General features: G+C 46.7%; 1 protein-coding gene across 1 annotated transcript in view; it reads left to right on the top strand.

Moving 5' to 3' along the window:
- The window catches only part of PARP1 (poly(ADP-ribose) polymerase 1), a 43,962-nt gene that overhangs the window by 5,791 nt on the left and 15,168 nt on the right, over positions 1-23,003 (top strand). Inside the window, exons 2-13 of the mRNA XM_049868214.1 lie at positions 948-1,113; positions 5,800-5,915; positions 7,841-8,055; positions 9,334-9,433; positions 12,750-12,866; positions 13,558-13,734; positions 14,954-15,101; positions 16,752-16,892; positions 18,320-18,562; positions 18,821-18,889; positions 19,147-19,279; positions 21,332-21,527. Coding sequence (XP_049724171.1) covers positions 948-1,113; positions 5,800-5,915; positions 7,841-8,055; positions 9,334-9,433; positions 12,750-12,866; positions 13,558-13,734; positions 14,954-15,101; positions 16,752-16,892; positions 18,320-18,562; positions 18,821-18,889; positions 19,147-19,279; positions 21,332-21,527 — 1,821 coding nt within the window. The remainder of the gene's footprint in view (positions 1-947; positions 1,114-5,799; positions 5,916-7,840; positions 8,056-9,333; positions 9,434-12,749; positions 12,867-13,557; positions 13,735-14,953; positions 15,102-16,751; positions 16,893-18,319; positions 18,563-18,820; positions 18,890-19,146; positions 19,280-21,331; positions 21,528-23,003) is intronic.

Raw genomic sequence — 23,003 nt, 5'->3', positions numbered from 1 at the left:
GTGCCAACCTTTAGGTTAGCAGTTGACCACAAACGATTTGCACTACCCAGGGACCAGTAAATGGCACTCTTCCTAGCCCCTGTCACTGCCTGGGAGCATAAACCTGATGCTGTCACCTTGAAAAGTCTGATAGTGTTAAGTCAATACCAACCTGAGTGTGAAACAAAGGAAAGAAAACCACCATGAGAGGGGAAACCACCTTTTGTTCCTACGTGGTGGGCTTCCAAGTACCTCCACCTGGGAAATGGTGCTTCATCGAGGCCAGTGAGCAAGCTGGCAGTCTAGCTGCAGGCCTGGGGGGGTTTCTGTTGCATTTCCCCTGCCCTGTTCTCATTCATTCTCCCTCACAGAAGTCAGTTCATTCCACACATACTTGTGTGGCTACTGTGAGCCTGACACTTTCTTTGGCACATCTTCCCTGCCGTGCTCATTATCTGGGACTTGTTCCTCATTCTTGAGTGCAGAGGCGCTTGAGAGCCCTTTCTAGGCCACAGAGGCCCTTTGAGTCCGGGCCTGACAGGGCCAGCTGTCTGGCCCTTCCCTGTCAGCTGCAGTGGGATCTTGACAAGGGATGGCATGTCTTACGTGCATTTCACTACACGAGATAAGTCATGTCTGTGAAATGTAACAGCTTGCAAGTAAAAGGGATGCCACCATTCCCTCGAGTGTTTCATGTCCTGAGAGAAAGGGGTCAGGAAAAGCAGGCCGCACTTGCCTAAGCTGTCTGGAGAGACTTGGAAAAGAAATGTGGAATAGGGGTGCAGTTTCTCATCGTTCACTTTTCCTGTGAGGTAGAGAGGAAGGAGGCAAGGTGGTTCTCGTTTTACAGATAAAACAAGGGTTGAGTAGATTGGTAGCTGCCGAGGGCTGGGGTTGAGGTCAGGGTTGATAAGTCTGAGTTGGAGGCTAACTGCCCGCTTGCTTCCTTCTGATTCACTTCCTTCTAGTCACCCATATTCGACGGGAGAGTCCCACACTGGTACCACTTCTCCTGCTTCTGGAAGGTTGGCCATACCCTCCCGCACCCTGACGTGGATGTGGACGGGTTTTCCGAGCTGCGTTGGGATGACCAGCAGAAAGTCAAGAAGACCGCAGAAGCTGGCGGAGTGGCAGGTGGGTGCAAGCCGGGGCCTTTCCCAAGAGAGGAAAAGAAAGTTCTCGGCCCCGTCTGGCACACAGGCATGTGGAGAACACCTCACGGATCCAGTGTTGTTGTACTGCACTGTGTTTTCCCAGAAGGAAATCTTCTCCGACTGCACGATCATTCCTCTACCTTCCTAAATTGGTAATAGCGTTCTCGGGACTCAGGACGTCGATGGGAACGTTGCCATCGTACCACGTGGCCATGTGTGCCTGTGCTAAACTGTTTCCCTATCTCCCCGCCCTTCTTGCAGCTGTCAGTACGTTTGCCTCTAACTGCTTCTGATCTGCTGGAGACAGAAGCCAGTAACCCAGCTGAGAATTGTGAATAAAATTAAGAGTAAATTTGCCGAGAGTCTAGAGGAGTGTGAGTGTGTCAGTTTTAGCAGAGGAAGGGTGTAATAAAAAATGTTCTGGGGCTTTTTCCTCTTTCTTATTCACAATAGTGGACATGGTTGGTTTAAGGGACCTAGTAGTTACAGATGGCAAGTTATGATTCTAGAATATAAGAAGACATAATAATTTTGCAGAAAATGTGTCTCTTTTGGCAAAGCGTCTTAAGCCGTAAACTGAAGATACTGCCCACTAGTTGTCCACGAAGTTTTCCTCCAAAGAGCCTACCTTAACATCTTTTCAGACCTACAGAAAGTTTGAATCACCCACATCCTATAATCCAGAGATAATTATTGACGTTGTAGGGTGTCTCCTTGAGATTTTTTTCTCTACAGTTGACTCACATGTATGCATGTGTGGATGTGATTCTTCTTCCGTTCCTGTTAACGTGGAATCCTGTCCTTCGTGTTGTTTTTGCATGTAACGATTATTTACTTTGCATGTTAAAAGTTAGAGATTTTCATCGTTTTTAATAGCTGATTTGAGTTACGATGACTTTACGACCGTCTGGTGTGTGTGTGTTGTTTTTTTAATACGTCTTATCTTTAGTAATAAGCACGACATACAGTGTTGGAGCGCGTGATATGCTGATGTTGTCATTCTCAGATGTTCACTCCCAGATGTTCACTGTTAGGATTTATTGTTCGAAACACTGCATTTAGCAGGCCATAGTGAAAACTGGAAGGAAAAAAAAGAGGTATTTGACTGACCTCAGAGCCGACTTATAGTTGTTATACTGGAGCCCCGTTGTAAATCAGGGAGTACCTGTAATATGCGTTTGTGGGGGATTAGCTAAATTTCATGCACGGTTCTAAACACTTGACATGTATTAATTTCATTGGGTTTTTATAATAGCCCTTTATCGGTTTTTACACGTGAAGAAACTGAGGCACAGGGAGAATAAGTGTAACTGGCCCAAGGTTATGGTGGTGGTAAATGCCTGAGCCAGATTCAAACCCAGGCCATCTGATACCAGGCTTTTAACCATTTAGCTATATTATGCGTAGAGCTGGAGCCCTGGTGGCACAGTGGTTAAGAGCTCCAGCTGCTAACCAAAAAGTCGGCAGTTCAAATCCACCAGCTGCTCCTTGGAGACCCTGTGGGGCAGTTCTACTGTGTCCTGTAGGGTCACTGTGAGTCTAAATCAACTAGATGGCAATGGGTTTGGTTTTTTGGTTTATGCTTGTGGAGAGGAGCCTTGGTGGCGCAGTGGTTTAGCAGCTTAGCTGCTAACCTGAAGGTCAGTGGTTCAGACCCCACCAGCTGCTCCACAGGAGAAAGATGTGACAGTCTGCTTCCGTAAAAATTTACAGCCTTGGAAACCTTATGGGGCAGTTGTACTCTGTCCTATAGGGTCGCTATGAGTCAGAATTGACTGGGCAGCAACAGCTTTTTATACACGGGGCTGCTGCAAACTTCTTATACATCCTTGGGCTCCTGTTCAAGTTACTTCTTTAATTCCAAGGAGTGGAATTGCTGCTTAAAGAAATGAACAGCTTAAAGGCCTATGTGTGTTGGAAGGCACCGGAAGGATCTACTTCTGAAAACTCAGCCACTGAAGGCCCTATGGAGCCTAATTCTAGTCTGACACACATGGGGTCACCGTGAGTCAGAGTCGAGTCGACGGCATCGCCAAGTAGTTACGTTCCTTTCTGTTTTGCTTCTGGTGAGGTGGAACGTTTTGTCCTGTGTTTATCAGCCATTTGTGCTACTTGGAGTCTTAGTCTGTGTCCTTGCTTCATTTTTCTGTTGGTGTGTTCTGTCTTTTGCTTAGTGAAATGTGAAAGGTACTAATTCTTTCTCATACGTTTTACAAGTATTTGCCCAGTTTGACATTTTCGTTTCGATTGTATGTTTTACCACATTCAAGTTTTGTCTTTTGACTAAGTTTTCACGTAGTCATATTTATCTTCTCACTTCTGGTATCTGTCTTTGGTGTCGTGGTTTTATTATTCATTTTTAAATTCTTCATCTGGAATTTTAGAAATAATTTACATATGGCTGCATATACATATCTTGAGTATACAGTTCTTTAAGTTTTGACAAATGTGTATACACTATAACACATACGCCATCAAGTTACAGAACATTTCTATCACCCCCCTTTGTAATCATCCATGTCTCCCTCCCCTCACCCAGGTAACCGCTGTTCTGATTCCTGTACCATGAATTAGTTTTGCCTGTTTTAGAATTTCATATAAATAGAGGAATGTGGGCTCTTGTGTCTGGTTTCTTCCACTTAGCATAACGTGGGAGTCACCCAGCTTGTCTATTGTGTTGACCATTCTTTTTTATTGCTGAGTAGTCCCTTGTAGGACTGTGTCACAGTTTGTTCATCCATTCTCTTGTTGGTGACTTTGGGATTGTTGCCAGTTTAGAAATACAGCCACTGTAAACATTCATGTACAAGTTGGTATACAGACATGCTTTCATTTCTCTTGGATAAATACATAAGAATGGAATGACTAAGTCGTATGGTAGATAAATATGTTCAACTTTTTGAGAAACTGCCAAGCTATTTTCCAAAGTGGTTGCACCATTTTACATTCTCCCGAGTGGTATATGAGACTTACATTTCCTTTACTTCCTCACCAACACTTCACTATGGTCAGCCTTTTAAACATACGCCATTCTCATAGGTGGGTAGTGATGCCTTGTCCTGGCTTTAATTTGCATGTCTTTTTATTATTGAGTCCTGAGAGCTCTTAATAGATATGTCTTTATTTTTAGATTTATGTGTTGACAGTACCTTCTCCCAACCGCTTGCCTATTTGTTTAGTTACTGACATTTTTTGGTGAGCAAAAGGTTTTTGTTTTGATGAAGCCCAGTTCATAGGTTTTTCTTTTTCCTTCTATGGCTAGTGCCTTCTGTGTCCACCCAAAGAACCTTAGCCTACTCCAAGGTCAGGAAGATATACTCCTGCTATTTTCTTCTAAATGCTTTGTCATTTTAGCTTTTACATTTATATCTTAAGTTAATTTTTGGGTTTGGGGTGGTAGAGGCCGTGTGGTAGTTGTGGTCCATTAATCCTTTCAACTAATCTTTCCCTTGTGTCTTTGGTTTTCTTCATTCTCCTTTGCTCCCGAAGGGGTGAGACCAGTGGAGTATCTTAAATGGCTGCTCACAGGCTTTTAAGACCCCAGACACTACTCACCAAAGTAAAACATAGGAACATTTTCTTTATAAACTGTGTTATGCCAATTGAGCTAAATGTTCCCTAAGACCATGGTCCCCACATACACTTTATTTTTTGTCTTAATGCACTTACGAGGTTCTCCAATACAGTATTGAACAGAGTGACAAAAGAAGACAGCCTTGTCTTGTTCCTGATCTTAGAGGAGGAACATTCAGCCTTGGAATTTATTTTTATCTAAGAATTAGCTTTGTCCAGAATAATTAGCTATTGAATGATTTCACTCTTTCCCTGCTAATTTGAAATGACACCTTTACCCTATATTTAATTCTTACGTATACTTTCATCTGTTTCCATATTAAGATTCTTTAATTCAGCATTTAACTTTGATAAATAAAAGTATAATGGAAACTAGAGGATTGGGTTACAGTTTAGTATGGTGCAAGACTTTTAAAAATCCAGTTGCCATTGAGTTGACTCAGACTCCTGGCAGCGCCGTGTATGTCAGAATACAAAGAACTGTGCTCCGCAGGGTTTTCAGTGACTGCTTTTTCAGAAGTGGATTTCCAGGCCTTTCTTCCAGGGTGCCTCTGGGTGGACTCAAAACCTCTGACCTTTTGGTTAGCAGCCGAGTGCATTAATTATTGCGTCACCCAAGGACTCCCGTAAGGCTTACTAAAAAAAAAAAAAAACACTGCCTTCAAGTTGATTCCAACTCATAACAACCCTATAGGGCAGAGTAGAACTGCCCCATAGGGTTTCCAAGGAGCAGTTGGTGGATTTGAACTACTGACCTTTTGGTTAGCAGCTGAATGCTTAATCACTGCACCACCAGGACGCACAGTAAGCACTTAATAAGGACTTTCCAAGTTGAGATGGAATGTCCACAACTAGCCACCGATGTTGGGCTGTATCAGAGAACCTGTCCGAGAAGGGTAATTTTATTACCAGAAAAAGAATTAACAACCACGGTGGTCACAAATGAAGCTAGATTAGGTGAATCAAGTCTAGTTGCATAAAACAAAGTAGGTGTCCCTAGCGTAAGAATCCTGGGGAGGTAGAGGAGAAGGGTGGGACTTTTTGGAGCTAAACTGAGACTGAGATGAGCATTGCTTTATGTTTGATTCTTCAGGCAAAGGCCAGGATGGAAGTGACAGCAAGCTAGACAAGACACTGGGTGACTTCACCGCCGAGTACGCCAAGTCCAACAGAAGCACATGCAAGGGGTGTATGGAGAAGATAGAAAAGGTGAGTGCTTGGGGTTCACGAAGTGACTGGCCTCGGATAACTCACGACAAAGGAAAAAAGTTAGGGCTTTAGATGCTAATTCAACGCCAGTGGCTAAAAATTAAAATCTTAGTCAAGAGCAGAAATGGCAATGACTTTCCTTACCAACAGGTCTTGCCCATTTCAGTCATAGTCCAGCCCTTGTGTGTAGGGCTGCGTCCTCTCTTAAGAGACCTGGGAGAGTCTGGGAAACATTTACGGAAGGGGTTTGTCTTGGTTATAACAGAAATACACAACTGGGTGGCTTTAGCAAAGAGAAATTTATTCTCTCAAAGTCTAGTAGGCTAGAAGTCCAAATTTCAGGGCGCCAACTCCAGGGGAAGGCTTTCTCTGTTGCTTCTGGGGGAAAGTCCTTGTTATCAATCTGCTCCAGTGGAGGAGTTTCTCAGCACAGGGACCTCGAGGCCAAAGGATACGCTATTCTCCTGTCTCTTGTTTCTTGGTAGTATGAGGCCCCCTGTCTCTCTGCTTGCTTCTCTTTGATTTCTCAAAAGAGATTGACTTAAGACAAAACCTAATCTTGTAGATTGAGTCCTGGCTCATTAACACAACTGCCTCTAATCCTGCCTCTAACATCATAGAGGTAGTATTTGCAACACATTGGAAAATCACATTAAATGACAAAATGGTGGACTGTCACACAATGCTGGAAATCATGGCCCAGGCAAGTTGACACACATTGTAGGGGACACAATTCAATCCATGCGGGGTCTCTTCTGGACTCAGCAGTGGCTGGGGGAAGGCTGTTGGTCTGTGTTTGATGGTAGGATTGTGTGTTCTGATATGAGCCTCCAGGTTCCTTCTACTTAGTCAGGGGTGCTTCATTAACCAGCCCTTGCAAGGATTCTAGTCCCTGAGGGCTGATAGCCAGTCAGGTGGAATGGACAGCCATCTGCACAGTGGGAGACACTGGCAGATGGGTGGGCGTGTGGCCTGCAGCTCCCTTACTCTTCTGTGACCTTAGTACACCCCAGTTGATTTGCGTAAGGCATTGATTGAAGGTTTCTGCTCCACGGGGTATTGTACAGGAAATTAAGGTAGCCAGTGGGTGTTTGAGAAAGGAAAAACAGGCTAGATATTCTCCTGTTAACCTTCATCCAAGGGTTTCCAAGGAGCGACCTTTTGTTTGGCAGCCAGTCTCTTAACAACTGCACCACCAGGGCTCCAACAAGAACTTAGGGTGAAAGTTGTGATTTCCTTCATTTCAGGGGGAATACCAGAAGCAGGGGTTGCTTGGCCTGAAATGGAGTGTTATCTAGTGTTATCAGCCCCTAATGCTGCGTTTTTTGGGTTTGAGACTCCCAGGCTGGAACATTCCAGGGATATCAGCCTAGAAATTGTAAACCAGGACAGGACAGAAGCACTGGGCTCTACTTATGGGTCTGTTACCTTTTCTTAAGAGGCTTCCTATGTGGAAAGAGACTGCAGAGTCCTTTCGGGGTGGAGGGGGGAACCCTGCTATGAGAAGCGCACTGCACTTGGGGCCTGCACAAGCTGCTGTGTAGCAGGTCCAGGTGTGTGTGAGATCCAGCTCTGCCCCAGCACACCAAGTTAGGTGTTCTTAGGCCTGTCCCACATCAGCAGAAGCATCCTCAGTGACATTGCTCACCGCCTTCCTTTCCCAGGCCAGGAGGTAGGCAGCCAGTCAGGTGGAATTAACCTGTTTAAAATGAGGATGCTGAGACTTGAGGGTAACACACAATCCTTGGTGGCATAAAAGGGCAAAGCCTCCCAGCAGCCTGATAGTTACTGAACAGGCCTGTGGGCTGGCCCCAAGGCCTCATATGGACTGGAGCGCAGGCTGGCTCGTGCTGCCTGCCGGCCCCTCCGATGCCCACCGTCTTTCCTTGTCTCTCACTTGGTACCACATGTGGCTTTTCTTGCAGGGTCACATGCGCCTGTCCAAGAAGATGCTGGACCCGGAGAAGCCACAGATGGGTGTGATCGACCGCTGGTACCACCCAAACTGCTTCGTCCAGAACAGGGAGAAGCTGGGTTTCCGGCCTGAGTACAGCGCAAGCCAGATCGCGGGCTTCTCCATCCTCACTCCAGAGGACAGAGAATTCCTGAAGAAGCTGTTCCCAAAAGTCAAGAGTGAAGGGTGGGCAGGGGCTGTGGGGCTTTGAGGAGGGGCATGAGGGAGGCCCAAAGACCCTATACATTCCCTGTTGATGTTAGCTGCCATCTAGTTGGCCCTCGACTCCTGATGACCCTATGTACAACAGAACAAAACCTTGCCCAGTCCTGTACCATCCCTATGATCAGTTGCGGATCAAAAACCATTCTGTTGGTATCCACAGGGTTTTCACTGGCTGGTTTTTGAAAGTAGATCTCCAGGCCTTTCTTCTTAGGCCATCTTAGTTTGGAAGCTCTACTGAAACTGACAGACCAGGTGGTGGCTGTGTTCTGTCCTCAGTGGCTCCTGCAGGTCAGGGACAGTGCTGCTGAGCTTGGTCAACAGTAAGTTCAGTGGACCTGCTGGGCAGAGTGGTCAGCAATGCCTTGACTATCACTTCTTTGGGCTTTAAATAGCGCACAGGCCCACCGCTGAGGACAACTACTCAGACAGCCTCTTAGCCTTGGGAGCAGCCCTGTGTTTCAGCATGAAAAGGCTCAACCTCAGGCATGGGTACTTTACCTTTCTGCAAGCCACGCCATCAGCCTTGGCTATGTTGTTACGACCTCCCATCCAGTAGGCCCCTGGCTCATGGCGATCCCATGCCCCACAGGATTGGACCTTTGTGATCACAAGGTTTTCATTGGCTGGTTTTTTGGAAGTCGATGGCCAGACCTTTCTTCCTGGTCTGTCTTTGGAAGCTGCACTGAAAGCTATCTGGCACCATAGCAATGTGGAACCCTCCACTGATGGGCAGGTGTAGCTGCACATGAGGTGCATTGGCCAGGAATTGAACCCAGGTCTCCCAAATGGAAGGCAAGAATTGCACCACTGAACCACCACTGCCCCCAGAGCCTTGAGCTTACCTCTGTTATAGTCTCTGCCAAAACCTCCTGGTGGTCTTGTTTGTGCCAAGAGACGTGTCGGGTTTCTAACATCAGATGGGCCTTGAGCCCTGGATCCTGTTCTGGGTTGTCCCAAAGCCCTGGGGCAACCCCAGCCCTCCTCCTCAGCTAGCAGGCTATGTTCTGAAATGAAGCTTCCTGCCTTCTTGGTTGAGGATACTGCCTGAGTAGATGGCCCTGACACTACCAGCATGGAGTGGAACACGGGTGGGGGGGGGTTGACAAGTGCAAGCAAGGCCTGGCAGAGGAATTAACATTTAAAAAAAAAAAATACATTCCAGATATCGTGTCACCTCAGGTCATTGAGTGTCAGGGTTCTGGCTCTGGCTCTTTCTCGTATATCCTGTATCTCTTTCAGAAAGAGAAAAGGTGATGAAGTGGATGGCAGAGATGAAGGGGGCAAGAAGAAATTTAAAAAAGAAAAAGACAAGGATAGTAAGCTTGAAAAGGCCCTCAAGGTGAGTCCTGAGCTGTGTGTCTCCTTTCTCAGTTTTCTTCCTCATTGTGGGAAGAAAGCTCAAGGAAGTGTGTGTGTCAGCTACCCAAGACCTTTAAGAATTCCCAAACTGATGTTGTACGGTGCTGTCGAGTTGGTTCTGGCTCATACCAACCCTGTGTACAACGGAACAAAACACTGCCCGGTCCTGCACCATCCTCACAATCCTTGCTATATTTGGGCCCATTGTTGCAGCCACCGTGTCAATCCATCTTATTGGGGATCTAACCTTATTTCACTGATCTGTATCTTACCAAGCATGATGTCCGTCTCCAGCGACTGGTTCCTCCTGATAACTTGTCCGAAGTATATGAGACAAAGTCTTGCTGTCCTTGCTTCTAATGGGCATTTTGGCTGTACTTCTTCCAAGACAGATTTGTTCGTACTCTTGGAAGTCCACGATACATTCAGTATTCTTCGCCAACGCCATAATTCAAAGGCATCAATTCTTTGGTCTTCCTTATTCATTGTCCAGTTTTACATGCATGTGAGGAAATTGAAAACACCATGGCTTGGGTCAGGCACACCTTAGTCCTTAAAGTGACATGTTTGCTTTTGAACACTTTAAAGACATCTCTTGCAGCAGATTTGCCCAGTGCAATGTGTCTGATTTCTTGACTGCTGCTTACTTGGGCATTGATTGTGGATCCAAGCAAAATGAAATCCTTGACAACTTCAATCATTTCTCCAGTTATCACAATGTTGTTTATTAGTCGAATTGTGAGGACTTTTGTTTTCTTTATGTTGAGGTGTAATCCATACTGAAGGCTGTGGTCTTTGATCTTCATTAGTAAGTGCTTCAAGTCCTCTTCGCTTTCAGCAAGCAAGATTGTGTCATCTGCTTAACAGAGGTGTTTAACGAGTCTTTCTCCAATCCTGATGCCCCGTTCTTCATATAGTCCAACTTCTCTGATTATTTGCTCCACATACAGATTGAATAAGTATGGTGAAAGGCTAGAACCCTGACGCACACCTTTCCTGACCTTAAACCACGCAGTATCCTCTTGTTCTGTTTGCACAACTACCTCTTGGTCTTAAGTTCTGATTCCTCATGAGCATAATTAAGTGTTCTGGAATTCCCATTCTTCACAATGTTATCCATAATTTGTTATGATCCACGGTCAAACACCTTTGCATAGTCAATAGGACACAGGTAAACTTTTTTTTGGTATTCTCTGCTTTCAGCCAAGATCCATCTGACATCAGCAATGACAGCTGTCATTAAATAGCATGGCTTACTTCCCAGGCTCCCCCTCTACCCTGTGCCCCGCCCCCACCAAAAGAACGAAGCTTTATTTGGGAGAGAACCCACCTTGGACTGCAGGTGCTCAGCTGCAGCAGGAACCGAGGGATCTGTTCTCACTCCCCAGCTAAGTTGTGGGTCACTGTGTGTCCTAGACTGTCAGGGTCGCTTGTAAACACTAGAGGCTGAATATTAAATTCAAGAATGTCAGAGGTTCTTAACCAGGGACTGGTTGCCCCACCTGCTCAACTCCCGACTCAGTGTGTCAGAGCAGAACTGCTCCGTAGGGTTTTCTGAAGTAGATCACCAGGTCTTCTGAGACACCTCTGGATGGCTTGAACCTCCAGCCTTTCAGTTAGCAGACAGGCACTTAACCGTTTACACATAGATGGCTTGAAGAGAGAAAGTTGATTCTTATTTTTTAACTGAGGACCTCAGTAAAAAAAAATTACATGAAATTAGAGGAATAGAAGGCATTTGATGGAAGGAGAAAAAGACCCATTAAATTACTCACTGACCAGATTCATCACTGTCGATTATTCATGTGCTGAAGCAAAGTAAAAAGCATTAATCAGGAAATCCTGGGCACTTGGGAAGTGAGGAGAGAGGACAGTCATACCCTGCTCAGGAGCCTGGTTTCCCTGAGCCATCTGCTTGGCCCGTCGGCGGTGGCATGAGAATTAGCAATTTCTAAGATGGGCCCAGTTGCTTCGTGAGTATCACAGATTTGGCGGGATTGTCTTTCAGTAAAAAATGTGCCACTTGTACACCAGATCTGGCTGCAGTAGGGCTCTGATGCTGTTCCGAATGTGTCCTCCAGTATGTTCAGTGTTCTTTGTCCAGCATTGTCAGGCATAGAGAACATCAGAACACGAAAGTTCTCCCACTGCCTCCCCGCCCCAGCACACGTGTTTCTGCTGCATCCTTCCTTGGTCACATAGGCGAAGTGGTATGCGTCCTTCATCAGGCTTGTATCCTTAGACTTTTTTCTCACACTGTGCTCTGTGGAGGAACAGAGGAGGGGGACTTGCTATTGAGAGTTCTTAAAAATGAAGCTGGAAAACAGGTGCACATGTGTGGCTACAGCTTTGTCAGCCGAGTTAAAAACTTCCTTGTTTGGTGCTGAGGGCAACCCTGTGTGTTGAGGAGGGGCGATGCACTCAGAGGTGGGGTCTGAAGCTGAGGTGGTGCACAGCCCACCCATACTCCTAAAGAGGGAAAAGAGCACCCAGGCCTCAAGCTTCCAAGTGGCGGGGCTAACACCTTCCTCAGAAAGTTGTTGTGAGACTAAGTGAGCTGTTAGGTAAAGGGCTCCAACAAAAAGTAGGCACTTAATAAATGTTAAGTAGATTAATCAAATGTTATTAAATTGATAATAAATGAATACTAAAGATTTAAAATTCTGTATTAATGTGTTGAGTTGTTCTAAGGAAACCCTGGTAGCATAGTAGTTAAGTGCTACGGCTGGTAACCAAAAGGTCTGCAGTTCGAATCCAACAGGTGCCCCTTGGAAGCTCTATGGTGCAGTTCTACTCTGTCCTGTAGGGTCGCTATGAGTCGGAATCGACTCAGCGGCAACAGGTTCGGTTTTGGAGTTGTTCTAACGACAATGATTCCGCTTTAGGAGGGCTTAGTACACGATCATGAGTTTAGCATGTGATGAAGGGAAATCTGAAATGGTTGAGAATCGCCATTATACTCTCCTTCAGCTTGATGGGGAACAACCGTATCCCCGCCTTTACTCCCTCGCCCCTGTAGGTGCCTGGTGTTGCGGGGATAAACATGGGCCTGCACTCAGCCTAGTGCTTCTCTAGCGGTCCTCTCTCCACCTTCTGCCATGTTCTCAGAACACATCCACGGGAGGATAATGACTCGGGGAGCAGATTCCCACCCTGATCAGACCAGGCTTTTCAGAGGGCAGCTCAGCTCTTGCAAGTCTGTTTAGAGCTAAGCAAGACCAGGGGGTGGAGCTCGTCCCCTGGTTGGGTTTCCTTTGAACAGAGCTGGTCCCTCAGCCGCTGAGTCTTGTCCGTAGGCTCAGAACGACCTAATCTGGAATATCAAGGACGAGCTAAAGAAGGTGTGTTCGACGAATGACCTGAAGGAGCTCCTCATCTTCAACAAGCAGCAAGTGCCTTCCGGGGAGTCGGCGGTGAGCTCCCCTTTATGTTAAGTGGGACACGCATGTGATGACCCCAGCCTTGGTGGAGTGATGTTCTAATGATGTGTGGGAGGCCCTTGTGTGAATGCTTGCGCATACTAACTGCAAGGAGTGAGAACTGCATAGTTGTGTTTCCGTGGTCGTCACCACCATCATGGCCACCATCTTCCAAGAGATGGGACGGGGCAGGTACCTTCCTGCACTTTCGTGTTCGATGTAAGATTCCGATGAGGACTGAGGTGGGCTGTGCATTTGCCTTGTGTTTTCCCGCTACATACTTTGGCTTGTGGAGTGTTCTTGGCCCATATTCCCCAAGGGCTTCCAGATGGAGACCCCTCTTGAGAGGCAGCATGCCAGCCTCCCCCAGTTCCTCGGCTGGCCCCTTCCTGGCCGTCTTTCTGGAGGTGAGGTTGGCAGAGTGCCTTGTGCAGTAGCAGGGGGTGCTGTGGCCTCTCACTTTATTCCTGAGTCACTGACGGGTGAGGGAGTTCCAAGAATGTGTCACACAAGGAAATAAGGTCTCAAAGTACAAAACCCCAACCCCAAGCGTGAACTAGCTGCCGGGGGGCGATAGCCTAGGGTGAGCCCTTGTTCCAGCTACTGCCTTGGTGTAGTGAGTGAGGTTTGTAAGTGTCCTTTAAGGTAGCCTTTCCTTTCTGACATGTTTCTTCACTGGCTTCAGATCTTGGACCGAGTAGCTGATGGGATAGTGTTTGGTGCCCTCCTTCCCTGTGAGGAATGCTCAGGCCAGCTGGTCTTCAAGAGCGATGCCTATTACTGTACTGGGGACGTCACTGCCTGGACCAAGTGTATGGTCAGGACACAGACACCCAACCGCAAAGAATGGGTGACCCCAAAGGTAAGTTGGTGGCAAAGGTGCTAGGATTTGGGCCTTTTCATGCTCGGCTCGCCAAGACTGCAGCGCAGTGTTTTGCAGGCTTCTTTACAGTTGGGCCATACTCATGATCAGGTTATCAAATGAATGTCATTGGCCCCACACGTTTGTGAGCTACACAGATGTAGAGCCGGAGGCTTCTGACTGAGGTACAGATTGGTCTAATTAGTGTAAAATCCTCTTGCTTGCAAAAACCATGGATTGTTTTTAGCTTTGTTTACCGAGTGCCTGTTATGTGCTAGACGCTGTTCTAGGCACAGATAATGGTGAACAAATGGATAATAATTCTTGCCATGAAGAGTTTTTCTTAAGGACACTTCCTTACCTTCAAGTATCTCCTATTCTTGAGCTCTTTTTTTTTACCGCACCTACATACTGAATTCCTGTGATGTGAAAAAAACTCAGTTTGGGAACCTTAGTTGTATTGTGTGCCTGGGGGCGGGGGACCCAGCAGTGTCTCGGGTACAGGCCACTGGAAGGACATCCTGTGGATCTCCTGTACCCTCAGACATCACATCCCCTTCCAGTCTTTTTTCTGTCCTTTTACTTGAGCAGTCTCTCTGAGAGGAATCTGACCACGTCCCACCCCTCACCCCCCGCCCCCACAATCAGTCTGCTACCTTTTTCATCCAGTGATGCTCACTGGACATGGGGACATGGCAGGGAAGGACTGTCTCTTGATTAGATGAAGGCTTAGGAGCATTGAAGCTATGGCGTTTCCCTGAGCTTCGTGTATTTGACGTTTATGGAGTGACCACTTAGAGCAGGCCTGTTGTAGGTCACTTGCCATAAAGAATGAACTAGGCTTATGGATGAATTTGTGGCAAACGTTTACTCTTTAGGGGCGCTCTGCATCTTGTTTTCCTTCCTCTGGGGAGGGAAGGCGATTACCCTGATCCTTTGGTGTAAAGTCTTGGAGAGTTCATTGTTTATTTAAGGGGCCTGTAGCTGTAACACCAGCTCTATTAAGTAAAGGAATACTGGAGGACTTTTGTGACATAAGTACTGTAGCAGCAATGATACTGTATTTTTCACAGGAAGCTTTGCATTTTCCTCTTTTATGTGATTTTTTATTAAAGAAAGAAGAACAGATTTTTTGGACAAGCCAGATCCTATCTGCTCTGTTGGGTGGATGGATATTTTTTAGGGAAAGTAGGTTTCTTAATAACTGTGTTTTATTTAGGAATTCCGGGAAATCTCTTACCTCAAGAAACTGAAAATCAAAAAGCAGGACCGCCTGTTCCCCCCTGAGGCCAGCGCCCCAGTGGTGGCAGCACCCCCACCGTCCAAAGCCACACCGCCCCCCACTGAGAACTCTTCTGCTCCAGCAGGTACAGCCCAGGACTGAGCATGGTGGGGCTGGGGCAGGGACCTGCTCTCAGAGCCGCTCCATGAATGCATTTGCCCACTGTTCTCCAGTGATGTGGAGGGTGTCCCCCTGGGTTCACTCTTTGTCATTTGAAACAAAAGTTGCCATCGAGTCCGTTACACCTCACAGCTATCCCATGTGTGTCAGAGTAGAACAGCACTCCAAAGGCTGTGACCTTTTGCTTGATGGTTGTACACTTAACCAATGGCACCGCCCAGGGACCCTTGGCCATAAACATTCTAAAAGGGCAGTGGACAGCAAGTGACCATCTTGTCACTCTGGGAGTCTGGAGGAGCTTCTTCGAAAAGTCAGGGAGGCAGCCTTACCTGGGACGGTGTTTACAATCTCCTGCCCAACCCTGCCCCACATAGCACCATTCCGGATCTGGTTCCGGAGCTCCCTTTTCTGCTTCTGGTCAGGCCTGTGACCAACCAGTCCTTCTGAGTCTATTATGCTTGGTCTTCTGCATCCAGGGTCAGATGAAGTTACTGATGGGCATTAGTGAGAAATACTCTGCACCAACAAAGCAATGAACTGAGTGTGCTTTTTGCTGGCAGCAGATGAGACCCACTACCTTTGTTTAATCAGAGAAACGTGGCACAGCCTAGTGGTTAGGCCACAGTTTTGGTGGGTGGGGGACAAAGGTTCTGTCCCTGCCATGAGCTCGTAAGTGACTTTCTCCCCATCCCCGGTAATAAAGCAAGCCCACCAGGGGTCTGTTAGTGCCCTCCTCTCCATCCGCAGCCATAAATTGAGCTTGCTGAGCATCTCTGCCTGGAGCCAGTGGTCATTAGGGTAAGCGTGTGGCTGCCTGAAGCCCGCGTCCAGGTGCATGCAGGTGGCCTAGGCAGGACTGGTGTTCTGGCTCCTGACCCAAGGGCCGCCTCCTCTGCTCTCCACTCACAGTTCACACACAGATGGTTTTGTTGCTCTGTCGAGGCCTTGGCTGCTTTTCATTTAAACTATTTTGTGTCCCCAACTGTCACCCCAGGGAGGGCTTGAAGGACTTGTCCCTGCAACCTACAGCATTTCTTGTTCTAGAAATGTGGTTCCAGGATTGCATTGCCCTCCGCAGCAGACAAAAGACCCACGCCTGTCCCAGGACTATCCTGCTTGGGGTCAGTTATATCAGCTCAGTGTGATCCTGTTGTCATGGACACGTGCAGTTCTTTTTTAATGGGACTAATAAGTAATTGGAGCCCTGGTGGCACAGTGGTTAAGAGCTCAGCTGCTAACCAAAGGTTGGCAGTTCACTTCCACCAGCTGCTCCTTGGACACCCTATGGGGCAGTTCTACTCCATCCTATAGGGTCGCTATGAATCAGAACCGACTCAATGGCACCAAACAACAGCAACAGTAAGTAATAAGTAACGTGTGAAAATTGTCTTTAGACGTGGGCTGGAAGGAGAATAATAAAAAGGATTGGGAGCCCTACTTTACATAGGGTTTCCTTAAGAAGCTGATGAGCAGGGTGCCGAGGCCATCTGGGGACCCTGTACCTGCACCTGGCACAGGCAGCCCCAGTGCCTTGGCCTGGATTCCTGCTTCCCCCTCTCCCCCTGGCAGCAGCTCCAGTGTTAGCCCTGCCTAGTTGTTCTGTCTTCCATCCCAGATAAACCATTGTCCAACATGAAGATCCTCACTCTGGGGAAGCTGTCCCGGAACAAGGAGGAAGTGAAGGCCATGATCGAGAAGCTTGGGGGCAAGCTGACAGGAACAGCCAACAAGGCTTCCGTGTGCATCAGCACCAAGAGTGAGTGTCAGCTTCTTTGTAAGACAGGGCTGGTGCTGTCTGTCCCCTGGGATTGTGTTGTTGTAAGATGCTGTCGAGTTCGTTCCGACTTCTAATGACCCTCTGTACAATGGAACGGAACAAAACACTGCCCAGTCCTGTGCCATCCTCATGGTCGTTATGCTTAAGTCCTTTGTTTTACAGCCACTGTGTCAGTCCATGTCATTGAGGCTTTCCTCTTTTTCACTGACCCTCTACTTTACCAAGCATGATGTCGTTCTCCAGAGACTGATCCCTCTTGATAACATGCTCAAAGTGTATGAGACAAAGTCTCGCCATCCTTGCTTCTAAGGAACATTTTGGTTGTACTTCTTCCAAGACAGATTAGTTCATTCTTTTGGCAGTTCGTGACATGTTCAATATTCTACACCAGCACCACAATTCAAAGGTATAAATTCTTCCTCCACCATGGGTGACCCTGCCGGTATTTGAATACCGGTGGCATAGCATCCAGCCTTATAGCAACATGCAAGCCCCCAGAGTACGACAGACTGACAGATGCTTGGGAGACAGGATTGTGGCGGGGAGTAAATGAGGAGAACCCGTATTGCAGCCCTCATACATAGACAGCACTCAGCATGTATTTCTTACCATTATCATCGTTTTTCAGGTTTTTTATGAAGGGAAATCAATGTTTGTACGTTGCATTGCTGCTCTGCATTGTAGTATGCATCCACACGTCATGTGTCCACAGCAAAAGAGTGTAAGTTGCTGTTCTCATCTGGCACTGCTCCACAAGATGCTAGTAGGTTCGCGGCCAAAACAAATGCCCAGAGCTCAAGTATGTTTGGAAAATGCAGAGTTAAACAAAGAAAATCAGTTTTCTTTGCAGCTTCATTATGCCGATGACCAAAATCTCCAAGACCTGTCTGTATCTGTGACTTCACTTTGCTTTTTCTTGGCAGTGCCTCCTAACACTTCATTTTCCAGAACTGGAAAAGGCTGCCCCAACTCATCATACCTTCCACGGAGGGGACAATCGTTAGAATGAAAAAAGCCACACGAGCATTAGACTGGGCAGGAAAGGAGAGCTATGAGTGATAAGGGCTTAGAAAAACATCAGTACCAGTTGCTGTCACGTTGACTCTAACTTTTGGCAACCCCACGTGAGTCAGAGTAGAGATGTGCTCCATAGAGTTTTCAGTGGCTGATTTTTTCACAAGTAGATTGCCAGGCCTTTCTTCTGAGGTGCCTCTGGGTAGACTCGAACTTCCAAACTTTCAGTTACTGGCCTGGCTCATTAACTGTTTGCACCACTCAGGGAGTCCCCGAGGGTTTGGAAGTACTCAGTAACTATAACGCTGTAGTAATTTGAGATTTCAGTTTAGTTTTAAACTTAACTCTGGTCCTTCCTCTCCCCCTCGGTCCCCGCCCCGCAACATGAACAGAGGAGGTGGAGAAGATGACGAAGAAGATGGAGGAAGTAAAAGAAGCCAACGTTCGAGTTGTGTCTGAGGACTTCCTCCAGGATGTCTCAGGCTCCACCAAGAGCCTTCAGGAGCTGCTGTCAGTGCACGTCTTGTCATCCTGGGGGGCTGCGGTGAAGGTGGAGCCTGCCGAAGTAGTGGCCCCAAAAGCAAAGTCTGGGGCTGCGGTCCCCAAGAAGAGCAAGGGCCCCGTCAAGGAGGAAGGTGAGGGTACTTGGGCCCAACACTGCCTCAGGTTGTTCCTTGGAGCCTCTGCACACCCCTGTGGGATGCTGCCCAGACCAGTTTTCTGTGTTCCATTTCCACGGGGTGCAGAACGCAGGTGCTTTTGGGCAGTGGGAGGCAGCACACAGGTGCCCTGCTGATGGGCAGTGAAAGCGGAAAGGGCTCACTTCCTTCCCCCACCCCTTATTTATTAGCTTATTTTAGCTTAACGTTTACATTGCTTTGTCCCTGTTGCAGGTGTCAACAAATCTGAAAAGAGAATGAAGTTGACTCTCAAAGGAGGAGCAGCTGTGGATCCTGAGTCTGGTAAGAGAGCAGAGCAGGCCACTGCCACACACTGGTTAGGAGTGTGTGCCCAAACAGCCTCGGTGCACCAGGCTCCTCCCCACAGCGCACCCAAGGGGGGTAGTCCCTTCACCCTCGTGCCTCCCCTTGCAGCCTCCCCAGTCCTGAGAACACAATTGTGCTGTTACCCGGGTAGATGTGAGCCCCAAGGCCTATAGACCCCACCTCGCCAAGAGTACTGTCCCTGCATAGAGAAAACAGCTTTGCCTCTATGACAGGTCTGGAACATTCTGCACATGTCCTGGAGAAAAGCGGGAAGGTCTTCAGTGCCACCCTGGGCCTGGTGGACATCGTCAAAGGAACCAACTCCTATTACAAGCTACAACTTCTGGAGGACGATAAAGAAAGCAGGTGTGTTCCGGGAAGGGGAGAACGTGTCCCGTAAAAGGTATGGGCGTTTCGTGCAGCGTTTAGTGCTGGCTGTCAGCCGTGTGAAACTGAAGCTAATTAAACATGTAACTGGGGAATGAACCTGTGTGTGTGTGTGTGTGTGCATGTGTGCACACGTCAGGTGTATGTGTATACTCAAAATCTTCAGGTGGCATAGACGGTTAAGTGCTTGACTACTAGGCAAATGGTTGCTGGTTCAAGCCCGCTCAGAGACAACCTCAGAAGAGAGGCCTTGCGGTCTGCTGCCAGAAGGTCACCACCTTGAAAACCGTGCGGACCAGTTCTACTCTGCTGCATGTATGAGGTGGCCATGAGTCGAAATAGACTCAAAAGCAACTAACAACAGCAATCTTTTAGCAACTTAAAGAAGCTATTTTTTTTTTTTCTGACGCCGTTGCGTGTACTCTAAAACTTCGGAAGCAAGTCACGTGAGGCAGGCACTGAGCTGACTCTCTAACGATACTTCCAGCTCTCTGGTTACTGAGCGTGTTTGAGTTGCTTTTTTGTTGTTTCTTAACATGGTGCAGGTAGGCAGGTTTCAGGGCTCGGAGAGGGTGAGGGTTGGCCTGGCCCTGGGCATCCGCACCTTTCTAGGCTGAGCAGTCTTCCTCTGGTGAGTGGCTTGCCCCTCAGCACAGCCCGCTCAGAACAAGGCTCTGCAGAATGGAACGGTACACAGAAGGTGCTGCGTTATGAGATTTCAACGCAGTTCCTGGATGTATGTGCTTTCTGGTAACCCAGAAACCCTGGTGGCATAGTGGTTAAGAGCTACAGCTGCTAACCAAAAGGTCGGCAGTTCGAATCCACCAGGCACTCCTTGGAAACTATATGGAGCGGTTCTGCTCTGTCCTATAGGGTCGCCATAAATTGGAATTGACGCAACAGCAACGGGGTTTTTTGTTTTTGTTTTTTAAGATTTATTGACTTTTAGAGTGAAAGGGTAGTATGGGCTGTTAGGGTCAGAAATAATTTTCAGGATGGGTCAGTGTAGAAGATTTCCACAGAAAAATCCCAGCAGAGAATGAATTTATATATGAATTTATATATCCCTGTGTAAGGAGCCCTGGTGACATAGCGGTTAAGCACTTGGCTGCTAACTGAAAGGCCAGCAGTTCGAACCCACCAGTCACTCCTCAGGAGAAAGGTGTGGCAGTCTGCTTCCGTAGAGATGACAGCCTTAGAAACCGTATGCGGCAGCTCTGCTCTGTCCTGTGGGGTTCCTGTGAGTCCGAATCAACTTCATGGCAATGGGTTTCAACAGGGCAATAGCCCAGACAACCAAAAAGTCCCAAGTTATCTTTGAGATTCCGGGTTTTATATTAAAAAAATACGTATAAATCTTATATTTGGGTTTATGCTGTATCTATATTTAATGTTATATAAAAATGAAGTTTTTGTTATTTCATGAGAAAAATTAACTCACCCAAAGCTAAGCACCACAGCACCTAGGGTTTGACATGGAAATTGAAGATGAGAGCTGAGATCTCTAGGTGGCTAGTCCAGCCTTGTCAGCGCCCCTGCTGCCTCGTCACCCCAAGCGGCCCCAACTTCAGGGCATCTTGGCCTCTGAGGTCATCGTTATATTTAGGGTACATCTCATTCAACATATGACTTCCAAGTGATTCTTGGTGTATTTCTTCGGAGAGAGGAATGGGTTTTGTTTGCGTCAAGGCCTACAGGCCTCAGAATTCTCCCCTCAAACTTGGCTGCCGGATCAGAGCTTAACCTATTTGGCGTTCTTTGCTAGTGTGATTCAAAAAGATGTTCTTTAGTTACTTTAAACTTATTATGTAATCCTCGAGTTAATAAAACACGAATTAAGGTCCTTTTTTGTGATACAGGTTCCTTTCCTCTTCTGGGTCAGAACTGTCATCCATTGCCATCGTTTTTGCTCGTTTGAACTTCTTCCTCACCTAATTCCAGGTGGAATGGCGGGGAAGGGAAATTCCTACTGAAATGTCCCCAGCTGACGAACAGAGCTCCTTTCCCCTTCCCCTCCCCCTACTGCCACAGGTACTGGATATTCAGGTCCTGGGGCCGCGTGGGCACAGTGATCGGGAGTAACAAACTGGAGCAGATGCCGTCCAAGGAGGATGCCATTGAGCACTTCATGAAATTATATGAAGAAAAAACCGGGAATGCCTGGAATTCCAAGAACTTCACGAAGTATCCCAAAAAATTCTACCCTCTGGAGATTGACTACGGCCAGGTAATCACCTAACGCTTTTACACCATCTCAGTCTAGTAGAGGGAACCTGTTAACCTGTTGCTGTCGATTCTGAGTCATAGCAACCCCACAGGACAGAGTAGAACTGCCCCATAGGGTTTCCAAGGCTGTAAATCTTTATAGAAGCATCTTTCTGTAGCAGAGCAGCTGGTGGTTTTGAACTGTTGACCTTTTGGTTAGCAGCCAGGCACTAAAACCACTGTGCCACCAGGGCTCAATCCTTGTAAAACACCCTATGAATACATAATACACCCTAAGAATAGAATAAAGGATAAAAGTACATGATCATCTTGATAGATGCAGGAAAAACATTTAACAAAGATTCAACAACATTTAATGATAAAACACTTGACAAACCAGGAATGAAGTTCCCACCATGACGTATGAGACAGCCTAGATGGGCACAGTGCTGATGGTTTGCAGTTGTCTGTGAAGCCAGCACCTAAACATAGCAGGTTATTTGTGGATTCCAGGTGAGGCTTGTTACCTGAACTGTGTTCATCATAGATCATTGTGACCTGGTGTATCAAGATAGAATTATGGTCACTTGACAGGCTGTGCTGAGTTCACAGTTTTTAAGTCCCAAATTAGGAAAGGTGGCAAAATAGCTATAGTTGTAGTTTGAGCATCTCCCTGTATTTGCTACCAGGCAGCCTGCAGTTGTCTCTTGGTCAGTATTTTTTGTGGCCCTTCGTTTTGGCAGAATGCTTGCCTTGTTTTTATGTAGAGAATCTATTTTATAATCAGGAAAGAAAATACACACATTTTTCAGAAGAAGAGAGATTTTTAAGTGGGTACAGAACTTTTAATTCAGAATCCTTGAGCTTGTCTGAAAGAGGGAATTCTTTCATTTATAGAGACCATCAAGAGCACTCGCCATTCAAAATAGAATTTAACTTTTGCTTGTATGATATTGAAGTTGAGGCCTTCAACCTTAGAGTTGCACAGATTTGGTCTGACTGGGCCGTGCCCCATGCTGGGTTAACCTTTTTGTTTTCTCTGATTTCAGAAATACCTATTTGTTTTAGAAATTTTTGAGAAACACAGACAAAAACAAAATAAAAATCACTTAGGATTAAGAAGTTAAAATCATGGCATGTCTTTTTTAATCTTCTTTCATTTCACATGTGTTTTTCCCACCATAGAATTGGAGCCCTGCCTCGCTTACTGGGCTTTATCCACCCACCTTCTGCCCTCATGTACCAGGAGTGTTTCTCTCTGTCTCCTAGAGCAGCAGTGTTGAATAGAGATACACATGTAATTTTAGTTTTCTTAGTAACCACGTTTAAAACACCAAAAAAAGCATCTAGAATTAATTTTAGCAGTTCATTTAACCCAGCATATTCAAAAACGTTATCACTTCAACATGTAATGGATACCAGCAAAATTATTGAGCAATTTTATGTTCTTTTTTTTATACTAAGTCTTTGAAATCTGGTGTGTGTGTGACGTAGCACA

The sequence above is a fragment of the Elephas maximus genome, chromosome 24, assembly GCF_024166365.1.
Source record: "Elephas maximus indicus isolate mEleMax1 chromosome 24, mEleMax1 primary haplotype, whole genome shotgun sequence".
NCBI classification, from domain to species: Eukaryota; Metazoa; Chordata; class Mammalia; order Proboscidea; family Elephantidae; genus Elephas; species Elephas maximus.
Note: the sequence above shows the minus strand (reverse complement) of the source record. Positions and strands in the feature narration are given on the sequence as shown.